This window comes from Macaca nemestrina, chromosome 8 (assembly GCF_043159975.1).
Source record: "Macaca nemestrina isolate mMacNem1 chromosome 8, mMacNem.hap1, whole genome shotgun sequence".
NCBI lineage: Eukaryota > Metazoa > Chordata > Mammalia > Primates > Cercopithecidae > Macaca > Macaca nemestrina.
In genome coordinates, this window is record NC_092132.1 from 80,680,708 (window position 1) to 80,694,190 (window position 13,483).

General features: G+C 37.6%; 1 protein-coding gene across 3 annotated transcripts in view; it reads left to right on the forward strand.

Annotated features, from left to right (window-relative positions):
- The window catches only part of CYP7B1 (cytochrome P450 family 7 subfamily B member 1), a 202,667-nt gene that overhangs the window by 181,892 nt on the left and 7,292 nt on the right, over positions 1-13,483 (forward strand). For all 3 annotated transcript variants that reach the window (XM_011742219.3, XM_071068172.1, XM_071068173.1), the window contains one exon: positions 7,147-7,322. In XM_011742219.3, the coding sequence (XP_011740521.2) occupies positions 7,147-7,322 (176 nt within the window). The remainder of the gene's footprint in view (positions 1-7,146; positions 7,323-13,483) is intronic.

Consider the following 13,483-nt stretch of genomic DNA (forward strand, 5'->3'; position numbering starts at 1 on the left):
CCTTGATGAATACCACTTCTTAATGGTTTATTTGAATAACAGATAAATAACTTAGTATAATGGTACACGGTATAGGCTCAATAAATGTTATCTGTTGTTATCACCAAATGACATTTAACCTCTGCGATGTCCCTATGTAGTTTATATTGTTTTCTTCATTTGCAATTATTTATGAACATCATGCTCAAGTCTACCTTACCTCATAGGAGCGCTCTTTTGATGACTCACCGGTGAAAAGAGCAAACATACTCTAGAATGTCAAGGTATATTAAAACTGTCACATGGCTCAGGTGAATTGCAGACACCTAATGTTGTTCAGTGACATATTCTCAAATTGAGAAAAGTTGCAAACATGGTCCAGTTGTGGGATATTAAAGTAAAGGGAGATGCCTTAAAACTGGAACTGGGCAAAATCTGTAATACTTTTTTAAAAAGAATATTATAAATTATAACTCTAGAAGTGTGAGCTTGCAGTGAGTCCACATCGAAATTTGATGAAAGATTTGAAGCCAATTGTGAGTAGTTGGTGTGGGACGGGAATACAGAAAGGAAAATACTAAGGTCCTTTAATAACAAATAATAATGCTCATTAGATACAATCCATGTTAAATATATTAACGATTTCAATATTCCAAAGTAATCTTATAGACATTGTTTCATGTCATCATCACCAGGATACTCTGGAGGACAGTGACAGCTATTATTTCGTCGCTTTTACAGATGAGAAAATTCTCAGGGTGCTAAATACCTCATCTAAGATCATGGAGGTGATAAAGGAGAAAGGCAGGTCTTTAACTCAGGTTTTCTGACCATACCCATGCTTTTCCCCTCAGGTCTGTCGGATACCAGAGCCCTTGAGATCTTTTTTCATTATCCCAGCTGACAGGGGAGAGGAATTCTTTGTATCTCAGTTCTACAAAGTCAGGCATGATGTGCATGTGGGCAAGACCAGGCAGCATGGGCCAGAGGATCATACAGTTGGCTGAATTTTTAGCTTCAAGATAAGATATTATGAATGATAATATTAATAATTATTTGAATATGTGCCTGCCACTGTGTTGTTTTATGTATATTAGGTTATTTAATTGTCAAGTATTTTTATTCAATTATTGAATAATGAGATTCAGAAACATGACTTAACTAACGCAAGTCATACAGCTAGATAGTGGCAGAACCAGAAGTTGATGCCAGATCTAACTTTAATGCCTACCTATAATGACTGTCACCTCAGAAAAAAATGCTCTAGAAATGGACTGGAGACCTTGACCACTATTTTTTATAAGATATGTATTACTGATTCTCAAATGCAGTTGGGTTTAAGGATAAGGGTAGAGCTAGAGGTTCACATTAGAATCTTGTGTGTATTTTTTTTAATATAAGTGAACTTTTTATTTTAGAATAGTTTCAGATTTATAGAAAAATTACAAACATAATAGAGAGCATTCCTGTATACCCCCTCCCACAGTTTCCCTTATGAACATTTTACATTAGTGTGGTATATTTATAAAGATTATGGGTGTTATTTTGAAAAAGCTCATTTGAATATTATAAAATAATTGTATATTTGAAAATTTAAAAGTTTACATAATTCAGACAATAGTGAAGTTTAACAACATCCTCTCTTCTGATGAGGATTTACAGAAGATATAACTTTAGGAACTTCTAACTGGAGGAAGTGAGGGAAGGATATTCTACAAAGAGGTACATCAGAAACTCAGGGATGTAAATAGTGAAAATTTTCTATCTAATATAAGGAAACAGCAGTTAAAAAGTGAAAAATAATGATTTTGATGTTCATAGGATTTTCAGCTCAGCACAAAGCTAAGGTGGTTGGATAATATAATGAATGCTGGAAACAGAATGTGAAAGGATTGAAAAACAACTTTAATGAAAATGCAAATTATTGTATTTAGATCTAAATATCAACTTTGTAAGAATAGGATGAGAAATGTGACTCAGCAGAAAAGGGTTTACAGCAATAGTTCTCAGCCTTGATTGCTCATTAGAACCACCTGGGAGGCTTTAAACACTTTGCATACCTTGCCCTACCCTTAGAGATTCTGATTGCATTGGTCTGGGGTGCAGGCTGATGGCTTTAAAAGCTCCCTAGGTGATTCTAATGTGCAGCCAAGATTCAAAGCCTCTAATTGAAAGGTTTTAGTTAATACAGTGGTTCTGATTCCATTAGACTGGAATGGGGCATTTATTTTTTTACACAATCCCAGGTGATTCTAATGCGCATCCAGGGTTGCTGATAATCTCTGGGATATCAGAAAATTTAAAACAATAGTGATATTATTTCAAAAATCTGTTGCTCCTCTGCTAGCAGGAAATAGTAATAGAAGCATGGTGTCTAGGGACAGAAATTAATAATTCTCTACTTTTCCAACTAAAATAGTACACACCTGGTTGTGCCAAGTCTTAAGAGGCAGATTGACTAGTTGAATTCATCCAGTATGGCAAAGGCTAAACAATGTATCATCTCTGACACACAATTAGAAAATGGCATGATAGTTGGCTTTACATACTTTGAAAGTGTTGTTATGTGGAAGAATGATTAGACTTTTTTGGCCTGTGTGTTTTATAAAGGGTGGAAATTAAAAGGAGGAAAATTTCACTTCAATATGAAAACTAGCTTTCTACTAAAATGGACTTTCTGAATGCTACCATTGGAGTTATCCAGTTAGAAAATGTGTAGTATCAAATTACCAAAGGAGTAGATTTTAAGTGTTCTCACCACAAATAACTGATCAGTATGTGAGGTAATTGCATATGTTAATTATTTGACTTAACCATTCCAGAATGTATGTGTATTTCCAAACATCAAGTTGTACACCATAAATATATCCAATTTTTATTTGTGAATTAAATAAATAAATAAAAGCAACTGTGCAATATCTTCAGTAGGATCTCTGGAGCATTCCTGTTTATATGTATCTTCCAACTTTGAAGTACCTAGATTGCATTGTCCATGAAGTCCAAGTCCATGTGCTATGTTCCTTTTTCACACCAGCAACAGTGGCTCAGTGCTCCGAGCAGAGTTGGGCCTTAATAAACATTTATGGAATATATGAACGCTGAATTTACATGTCTGTATTTTATCTGTGAACCAAAGACTGTGTCTGAGATGCAGAGTGAAGATAGGCATTTGTACCAATTCAGATTTATTTTTAATCTTACTTAAGATATACAATTGTTGAGCCAAAGATTAATTATTTCGCCTCAAATTATATGATTATCACAATTTCTTATTTAACTTCTCAACTGTCTTGAAGATAGTTATGTAGAAATGCACACACACACACTCACACACACACATCATGAGCTTCACTCCATTCCATCACACCTTCCAGAGCACACCACCTCCATATCCAACCCCTCTCCCCCTTTTACAACCACCTTCTCTTTAAGATCACCCAGTGTTCAGCCCCAGTGACTGCAGCACGGCCTGGCTGTTCATTTCACTCCATCCATTGCTGCTATCCTCTGATCACCATGGCTAATCAAATGGCATGCCAGCCTGCACCAATCATTAAGATGACCCATATTAACAGCCTGGCCATGTCACAGTACATTCATTCCACATATACAGACAGGGCCTAAGTGTGAGGCAGAAACCCAGATATGCTTATTTGTTTTTGCATTGTAACATGCATTATTGATTGTCATGAGCTGCTTTAGTGCTTTAAATCTGCAAATGAGAATCATCCGTCCCTTATTAGAGCCAGAATTGAGAACTGAGAGCAAAAGAGAACATGTATATGCCTTTTTTAACCATAATTTTTTATTTGTTATTTTCCTTCACAGTTGTGTTGTAAAAGATTTTAGCTCAAGACATTCCTTGGCATCTCACTTAGAAGGGATACTTAACCAAAATAGTTTTGTATTCTGAAAAGAGAAAGAAGTCTTCCCTAGCCAGGTGAAGAATGTAGTGCATGCTCTGAATTGTGAGATCGTAGAGGGAATTTTGTAATCCAATTTCCTAGTGTATACTGGTCAGTAAAGCTCAGTTCTTAACAACTCACAGGCAGCCTTATCTTAATCACAGTTGCAGTTGTTGGCACCTTGCAGTGCCTGGTGTAAATTTTATCTCAAAATATTTGCGTTCTTGATGGCCATTTTTCGACAATGCATTCTAATAATTAGAGTCCTATTACCTGCTAAATGTTAGTATAAATTAACAATCCATTATACACAATAAGTTTTATAAAACATTTACAGATAGAGATCTTCTTTAATTAAAATTAACTTCCATGTGAAAGCCAAGTGCATTAATGACTCACAATGACCTTTTATTACCTGCAGTCCCCTGTTTTGGCTGGATGATTGACAGCTTGCTGTTTGGCTACCATGTTGAATTTCAGCTGACAAGACTTTTCATTTTAACTCAATTTGCCCGCCTATCACAAGCTGGTGGCAGGCCAGACCCAAGTCACCCAGCTTTGCCTCAGCAGCTTGCTCTAGTTCTCATTAGTACGCATTTATTCAGTGGAAATTGGAAGACAAATGCTTGAAGGCATGTGAACTAAGTATAGCAAATTAGGTTTAAAGACTGAATATTTATAAGTATATGGAAAGTTTTTTTTTTTAATTCTAGAGCGAATTGAGAACTGAGTGCTAGCTTTGGTATAAAAGAAATTAAGATAGAAGGGGGAAGATTCTAAGAATAACAATACTATAAGCTTTTTCTTTCCATTTTGGAAACATGTAAAATCTCTCTGACAACACCTTATCAAATAAAAACCTGGCTTCTCTTTCATGGAGTGCTTGCACAAAGAAGTTTAGCACCTCATGTGTGAGAAGGGGGAAAAAATGAGGGTCATGTTCATTTGTTGCTTGGTTATCCCTTGGTATGCTTTAAATTGCCTTGTTTGTTCGGCACTAGCACAGAAACAGATGTTGCTCTACCGTGCAGGATAATTTACTGTACCTCCTGGTGCAGCATGGAAGTCCTCCCAGGGCCCAGCTGGTCTGTCAGTGGCACTGGCTGGTGTCTGCTCAACTATGACAACTACAAGTAGAGGCTGCAATTTTTTTTATTGTGCAGTTGTCATTCTTCTCAACGTATAGCTCTGCCTGCATTTGTACTGGGGCTGGTGGAAAAGCTGCTGGCTTTTGTGTCTGGATGTTATTCTGCAGAGCCATGTAAGCTCTACTCTCCATTGTTGATAATAACGCAACTCATTACTTTTGTCGTCTAATGATTATCGGCATGATCGCTCAGAGCGAGAGCCAACCTCATCTCGCACACATAACTGGTACTGGAAGGTAAAACAGATTTGTCACTTACGATCTGACCGCTAAGCCACACTTTGCGCTCCATTATTGTGATTAACTTCTACATAAGATATGCTTGCCCAATTGTCATTTGTGATACTGCGGTGGGCGCAAGCTGCCATGCTTCCCGAGAGCACATCAGCCAATCAGATTTGACCATGTTATTCGGACTGTTACATGCCTGCTCTGTCACAGCAGCCATCCCACAATTATTTTGCTTTTGTGTTTCTTCTTCCCACACCCCTACTGGACTTGGGTGAACAGCATTGCTACATATGTCAGCTACCATTTCACACCACAAGCTAAAATGATGCTGTGCTATTGTTGCTCCAACAGAGCCAGCAGCAGTACATGGGAGGCCGACCCTTGCTTTTCACCACAGAAACGTTGGTCCTTAGTGCCCTGCCAGCTGAAATCCATCGTGTCAGGTGCCTTGTGGCTATCTGCAGTAGACCCCATGCTCCAAAACCAAAGTTCTTTTCTGGCCTCATCACCAACAAACCGATTTGACTCTGCCTGATTATAATAACGAAGGCAGTCCAAGAGAATATGTACTGCCTCACTGTACGTCACATTGAATCACCACACTGGCCACACAAAGCTGACCGCAGCCTCATTTCTTTAGACAAATGCATGCTTAAGGAAAAACCTCCTGGGAGAAAGCACCCAAAGCTACTTGATAGCCTTATGCAGGCTGTGCATAGATTTAAATTTTACTGAAATAACATTTATTTTTGGCTGATGCAAGCCCTCACGGATGGGCCTGCCTTTAATAATCTAATAATTGAGTACTCTGTGTTTCAGAGCTTTACCGAACACTGAGAAACTGGGCTCTGTGTGTGTGTGTGTGTGTGTGTGTGTGTGTGTGTGTGTGTGTGATTTCTAAATTGCAAGTCATAAACACGACCATTTGTTATCATGTGAAGGGGGAAAAAACTCCATTTGGGGCTTTTTTTTCACATTGCTGATTAGAGAGAATCAAGCTTTATATTCTAGGACCCATTCACGCTGGTGGAAACATAGTCAGTTTTGATTATGAAGGGAGAGATGCAGACCTAGACAGGAGCTACACGCTGATATGCATGCTATCAGAATGATTTATGCAAATTATGCATATTATTCCCAAAGGAATTCCTCCTCAAACTGCCAGGATAAATTGCCGGAAATTAGCCATAAAATCTGTCGTGCTAGGAGCAAAAGGTGAAGGCCATTGGGAAAGCAAGGACATTCGGCTTCTGGAATCTTCCAGGATATGATGGTGCCTGTTATTCTCCCTGGATGCTGAGGAAAATGTGGTTTTCTTCTGAATCCTCTAAAAATGTTTTCCTTTTTAAAATTATCCAGCAAATGTTGACTCACATTTTATTTACAGCTAGCATAAAAGAAATTAAGTGTTAAGCTGTCTCAGAAAGCACTACTACAATTACTTTACTATTAACTGCCTAAGTGGTTATTAAATGGCTAAGCCTCGCTTTAAAGCATCAGAGTTCTAAAGGTTTGTGGAATGACTCACCAGCTGTGTATTTTAACTGGGATATGGTTTTAATTTCAAACATGTATACCCATAACACAACATTCCTCTCTAGCAGGATCATCCTCTCCTACAAAATCTTAATGACTTTCTGCCCAGGTACAACACTGATGCCTTCTACCTGTAAGATGCCCCTAAGCCTTGCTGGAACCAGACCACCGCCCCTGCTCACATCCTGTGCAAAGCCACCCTTGGCTCCCTCTTGGTGCTCAATGTATGTGATGAAGAAACAGTATCCTTTTCAATCAACGCTATTAGCATGAGCTTTTATTGCAAACTGAGAGCACTTTTCAGGAACAGCCCTATCTTAATAAGCTATCATTTTTTTTTTCCTTCAGAAAGCACCATTTTTGAAGCTTTACGACTGTCTTCATATTCAACCACCATTCGTTTTGTTGAGGAGGATTTGACTCTCAGTGCAGAGACCGGGGACTACTGTGTGCGAAAGGGAGACTTGGTAGCCATCTTTCCTCCAATCCTACATGGTGACCCTGAAATCTTTGAAGCTCCAGAGGTAAGTAAACATCAAGCCTATAACTGCTACTTCTTAGATCCTGCAGGCACATTCCTCTTCCATCCCTCTCTCTTCCTTTTGCCACTTTGTTCCAGAAGAGGAAACAGACAGCTTGATGGCTTCTGTTTTTCCTCCTGATAAGAAAGCTTTCCTCTTTACTAAAGTGTTCCCTAAGGATATCTTTGAAAGGTTTCATGATCTATAAAGAGAAATATAGCGATGAGACTAAATGCTAGTTGCTTCAAATGAAATGGACATTGCGCCTTGGCCACTATTACATTTTGGCCAAAATTGTATTTTGCTTGGTGGAGAATTACTGAAAACCATGGAGGGCTAGCTAAGGTGGCTTAGAGAATAAATGATGATAACTATTTTGCTAAGTGTTTCCAAAGTGAGGTTGACTGTTCCAAAGTCAGATAGTATCATTGCTGTAGTTAAGCCCATATACTTTTCCACCTCTTACAAAAGGTATGTGCCCCTTCTTGATCAATTAGTATGGCATTATGAACTTTGAGATTGTAAAGCTGCTGCTCATGGGTGAAGCTCTGAGGGTAATTGTGTCATCTCCTTGTGTTTTTTTCTGAAGCTGGAGTTAATGAATATCAAAGACTGGAAATTAATCCACCCTGGTTCATCCCTTAATACCACTTCAGAGATTCACCACCTGCATGCAAATTGAATGCAATTCTATTCTGCCTGTGTTTTTCAGGAAGTAATGTTGCTGCAGCAGTTTTTGTGTGTAAAATGCCTTTTTTTCAAAGGGAAGCTTTGCTGCTCTTTTTGAGCAATTCATAGGTGGACCACCTCTAAATCTAGTTGCTAAGTTAGATGTTTTGCATCCAGGCTGAATTACAATGTTGTTGAATTTTGAAAATTAACAAGAAGAGAGCAGATTCAAATACAATTAGAAAATTTGCATTTATTTCAGCAGCAAAGGTGAATGACTTAAGTGTGGGGGAGTGTACATGTAGTTTCTGTGTGTTTCAGAAGGAGGGGGCATTGTGTGAATGACAATAACAAATAGGTTGTAGAGTATTAGCAAGTGAAGGAACATTCTGCAAACAACAAGCTTTATCTCCACTTTTGTAAATATCGGAGGACAAAATTATATACATAAATGGATATTCAATAAACAGGGCAAATGAATAGCCAATATCCAATATCTGGAAAATATTTTTAATTTTTATTTTTATCTACAATTATGCATTTATTTAACTTCAACTTACTATTTTCATTATGTGATTATTCCACTAGTCATTAAGTTTATTATTCATATCATGATGGTAAAATTAACATTAGTGTTATCAAGAAACAATAAATGTTTACCAGATTACTGCTGTCTTTATATCACTATGCTTTGGACTCCTCTTATTTCCTACCCTCATGATGGAAAATACCTTGATTTAGACTTTTAGGAACTTAAAACTAAAAGTTAAAAATCAAAAGTATGCTAATTTATATTTTTTTCTTTTGGAATACTCAATAGCAATGCCCAGACTTTACATAATAAATCAAATAGTAATCAGAAGGGCTTGCCTCATACAAAATCTGTGGCAGAACAAAATTGCAATATTGTGAATACTGATTTAGCATCGTTAGAGTAGCTTTAACTTGAGTTGATGAACGCTTTCCATTATTTACTAGATTTAACATTAGCCAATTATGCCTGACTAATTTTAAAATAAACTAGCTAATTTATTGTCACACATTGTTTCCTTGAAATTAGTTGGAGAATGCTGATAATTCCTGGCACAGAAAAAAAATGATATAGCTCAGAACCAGTTTTATAGAATTTGGGAAGGTCTTATTCATTCTATAAACATTTTCTGAGTGACTACCACTCTCAGACATATCGATTATTCCTTTGTTTCTTAACAACTTCATATGGCAATAAGTAGATGCTATAGATGTCCTTAAAATAGATGCCCATCCCAAGCCACCATATACTGACAGTAAAGAAAAGGAGATAGTTCTAGAAAAGTCTACCATGAGCCATTTGTTGCTGAGAGCATGGTTCAGGAGCTCATCAGAGACACATTCATCACTACCTGCCTTTTGTATCCAACACACCTTGAATGAGAAAACCAAGCCTCAGATGTTGATTACAGGCAATAGGTGTTAGGCCAAAAATATAAGGAAGGCAGATACAGGGATAATTATTCCTGGAAGACAGAGAGACAAAAGCCTCAGCAGAACATAGATTCTCCCAGCCCAACAAGGCATGGTTTCAGAATTTCCAAGCTCCAAAAGACTCTAAAATTTGGCATTCCAAAGACAGGCCATGGTCTTCCATCATACTTGAGAGCTATTGGATCTGCATCTCCCTATTCCTGGAATGCCCCTTCTTATTTGTGCACCCAGCAGGCTCCAGATTACTCCACAGGAATCACCTAATCACCTCTTCGTTGACAGTGTGCCTGATTTCCACCTCATTCCTCAGAGAATTTGCCATTGCTCACACTGTGGCCTGTGTGTACCCTTGTTGTGGGGTATAACACACAGTATTTTGCAATTATTTATTTACTTGTCCTTGCTTCCATATGCTGTAAGCTCTAGAAGAGGAAGGACTATGTCATTCCCATCTCTGTATTATCAGTGTCTAGCACACAGGAGGCTGTACACATAAGTTGAATAAATAAGGGGATGCTTGGATAGATAAATGTACTTAAAGTGAAAATATGCTTCAGTTATAATTTTAAATCAGGACAGATATTGCACATTAACATATGTACTGGGCCTAAATAGATCAAATAAAGAAGTGATTTGTGTATAAATATAGCAATAGTATTGGGAGTGTTAAGTACTGTGGCAAAAGGAGATGCCAGGAGACATCTAAATAGGACCGCTGGCTACTTCTGAACTAGCCTTCAGCTCTTGCAAGCATTTAGACCTAGTTTGGTGAAGTCATTTTGATTTTTTATTTAAAAGAACCTGAAAAAATAGACTTTTGGGTGAAGTTCTGAATTTTTAAATATTTGGAAAAATGAAGTTTAAAATACAATATGGGATAAATAAAAGGTGTTTTGGGACTCAATTGAGCCTATAAGCTGCCAACATGTACCCTGTATATTAGGAATTATTCTTTCCCTGAATATTGGTTGCTTAACTTATTGTAATGTTAGCCATTCAGGTGGCTCAGTAGTAAATAGTGATGATTTCTTTTCAGCCACACAAGATACAGAACTGGAGCTATATAGAAGCTCCATAGAGAAGACCAAATCTAAATCTGTTCATTGGCTTTCCTAGGTCCAGAGGTGCTGAGGGATAAAGGGAGACGTGGTGACATTGTGGGGCTCATAGGGAGAAAAGATCAGACATTTAAGGTGGCAATGCATTATATAACCATGTAGGTAAAGAAACATGGTGAAATAACAATGTAATTCCAAAGCCTTTGGAAGATCCCCCAAAAGCTCTGAAGATGAAAGATCTTCTTTGTTTAACCTAATGCAATTCTGCCCTATCTACTTCTTAGAGTTGTAGAGATAATAAAATGATTAAAAAATTTGAAAGCCCTTGAAAAAATTCTAAATCACTAAAAGAATTGTGGTACCAATTATTATTTTGATTATTGCCACTGTTCTTAGTATGACATGACAGATGAGGAGGTACTCTCAATAATTTTTTATCTGTATTGCCAAATGGAATAGAGATTGTGCAACTAGTAGACTTAAAGGAAACAAACACATATCAATTATTTACTATCTAGAAATCACTTTGATGGGTATAGTGAGTGATAAAGAAATAAAAAGGCCCCTTCCCCTACAAGCTTGCTGTATAGGGACTCACATAGCTAATTTCTCATAGTCAGGTGCTTCCTATTGAGAAAAGGTTTTTGCCATACCAACAAATTCACAATTCTACTTACCACATTGGAACTATCAGTGTGCTGGTAAACCAGGGCTCTGAGCCCTGATTTGTAGTGTTTGTCAATTTTCATGGTATAAACTACCCCCTTGGCCAATTTCATGTTACTAATGTGAAGACCCTAAACACAGAGTCAGGAAGAGATGTGCACACTCTGACAAGCTGGTCAAACTGTCTGCAGCACACTGCCAATTTGAACCCAAGTCATGAAGATAAAAAGGGACTTCTGTACTCTGCCATCTTGCCTCCAGGGGCAACAGTGTAGCCCCTTAGCCATCCATTCAAAACACTGACTTTTTTTTATTATAAGAAAATCATATCTTTTGTCTAATTTATATTCCCATACCCAAAATTATGAATTGAGTGGATTCAAGACATGATCCTATTGTGTGTCACCTACTTCAGCAAGACCATGTTTTATGCCTTGTAACTTCAATGCTTTACATACAGGAAGTGCTCCAAAAAAATCTGTTGAACTGAACTAAACATAGTATTTGGAGAACACAAATTAGGGTGTTATGCAATCTTCCTTTGTCACGAATACCAAAATCTTTTCTCTATCCAGAAAATTGTGTCCTCTATCCAAACTTGATTTCTAGCGCTTCAATATTATGCAATTTTCTACTATTTGTAAACACTGAATATTCATCAACTCATCATACTCTACATATTTATTTACTCATTCAATATCTATGTTTTCTTCAAAAGCTTGAAAATGGTTTTAAAATATACTTTTTTCTCATGTATTTATTCATTAATTCAACAAACATATATGGAACCTCTACTATGGGAATAGCATTGTGTTGAAGGCTTTACACATACAGAGATAAATAAGAAAATGTGATAGCTCCAAACTCCTAGGCTCTACCATCTCCTGAAGGTTAGCTCTGTCTTTAGCTTGGTAGCAGTTCCAGACATCATAGTCACACATGATGAGGTCCAGAGGAGGAAAGGTAATCAACCATTTCTTTTTGTTTTATTTTCTTCACAAAAAGGGGACTTCTCCTAGATGTCCCGATAGATTTTCCCTTGTAGCACTGACCAGATTGTTTCACAATTCTATCCCAAACCAGTCAGAGACCCGAACAGTGCGATTACCAAGATTAGTGCCTAGACACATTTTATCCAGAAGAACAATGTTGAGGAGTCAACTGCAACTATCATTAGAGGAACAATGGGGAACTTCTGTGTCTTATACCTTCTCTTGTGATTTTTCTATTCTTATCCATTTAATTGACTATCTTTAATTGTGAAGCACCATGCTTATTATGGTCGCTGTAAAGAATTTCAATCAGCTCGATGAATTCCAAGATTAAGTTTTTCCAAATGAATGGATACATCTTGAGCTTCCTGTATGTTTGTTCTGTGTCACTGTGACCCCAGAATCTCAGTGGTGAAATTATTATACCCGCTCCCTTTTCAGCTAAAACAAAACTATATCCCTAGCAGCTGACACAGGCCCTTCTTAACATTGGTTCTTGCTTAGGTTTTCCATGCCTAGGCAATAGGGCAAATTGCAAATAAATTTTAATTCAAAAATATATTTATGCTCCTGCGCCCTTTGAACTTGGTGGTGGTCACAGAGCTAAAGACAGCGGCCATTTCCATTTTAGTTTCATAAAATAAACAACCGAATAGGAATTTCTAAGATGTTTACTATGAGAAAATTGAATAGAATGTCATGGAAACTAGAGGGATGGTGTTACTCGTTGAGTAGAAATTTGAGGGCACTGAATATAAACACTAGCTGAAGGTCATGGGTTAGGAGCACTCCTGCATCATGTGTTGACCATGGGCCTCTCGGAGGTTAGCACATTCATTTTCACAAAGAGGAACCTGAAAACCACGGTGATTTCTAGCTTATGTATGATATCAAGACACTAAAAAGTCATAATCCAAGCTAAGTTTTCATTTTGCATTTGCTGGCTTAACTAGTGGGGCTACAGTGAGAGGCTTCCTAACAAATCATATCATAGCAAAGCTCACTTAAACTGATTTGGGTTAGGCAGGGAGCTCTTGGATAGAGGGCCAATCTCCTCAGATTGGTCAGCATGAAGGAGGAAGCAGCAGGACTAAGCTCAGGCAAGCAGGCCTGAGTCCCAGGAATGGAAGAAGTTCACCAGGAGAGAGTTATATTTAGTAACTCTATCTCCAGTGACCCTGTATGTCAACAAAGGGTGTCCTTGTTCATTGAGCATTGATTAGATACTGTTTGGATACATCCCAGAACTATGGTGAAATACGCATTTTAAAGGGCTCAAAATATTTATCAGGAATTGAGCAGTTATAAAAATGCA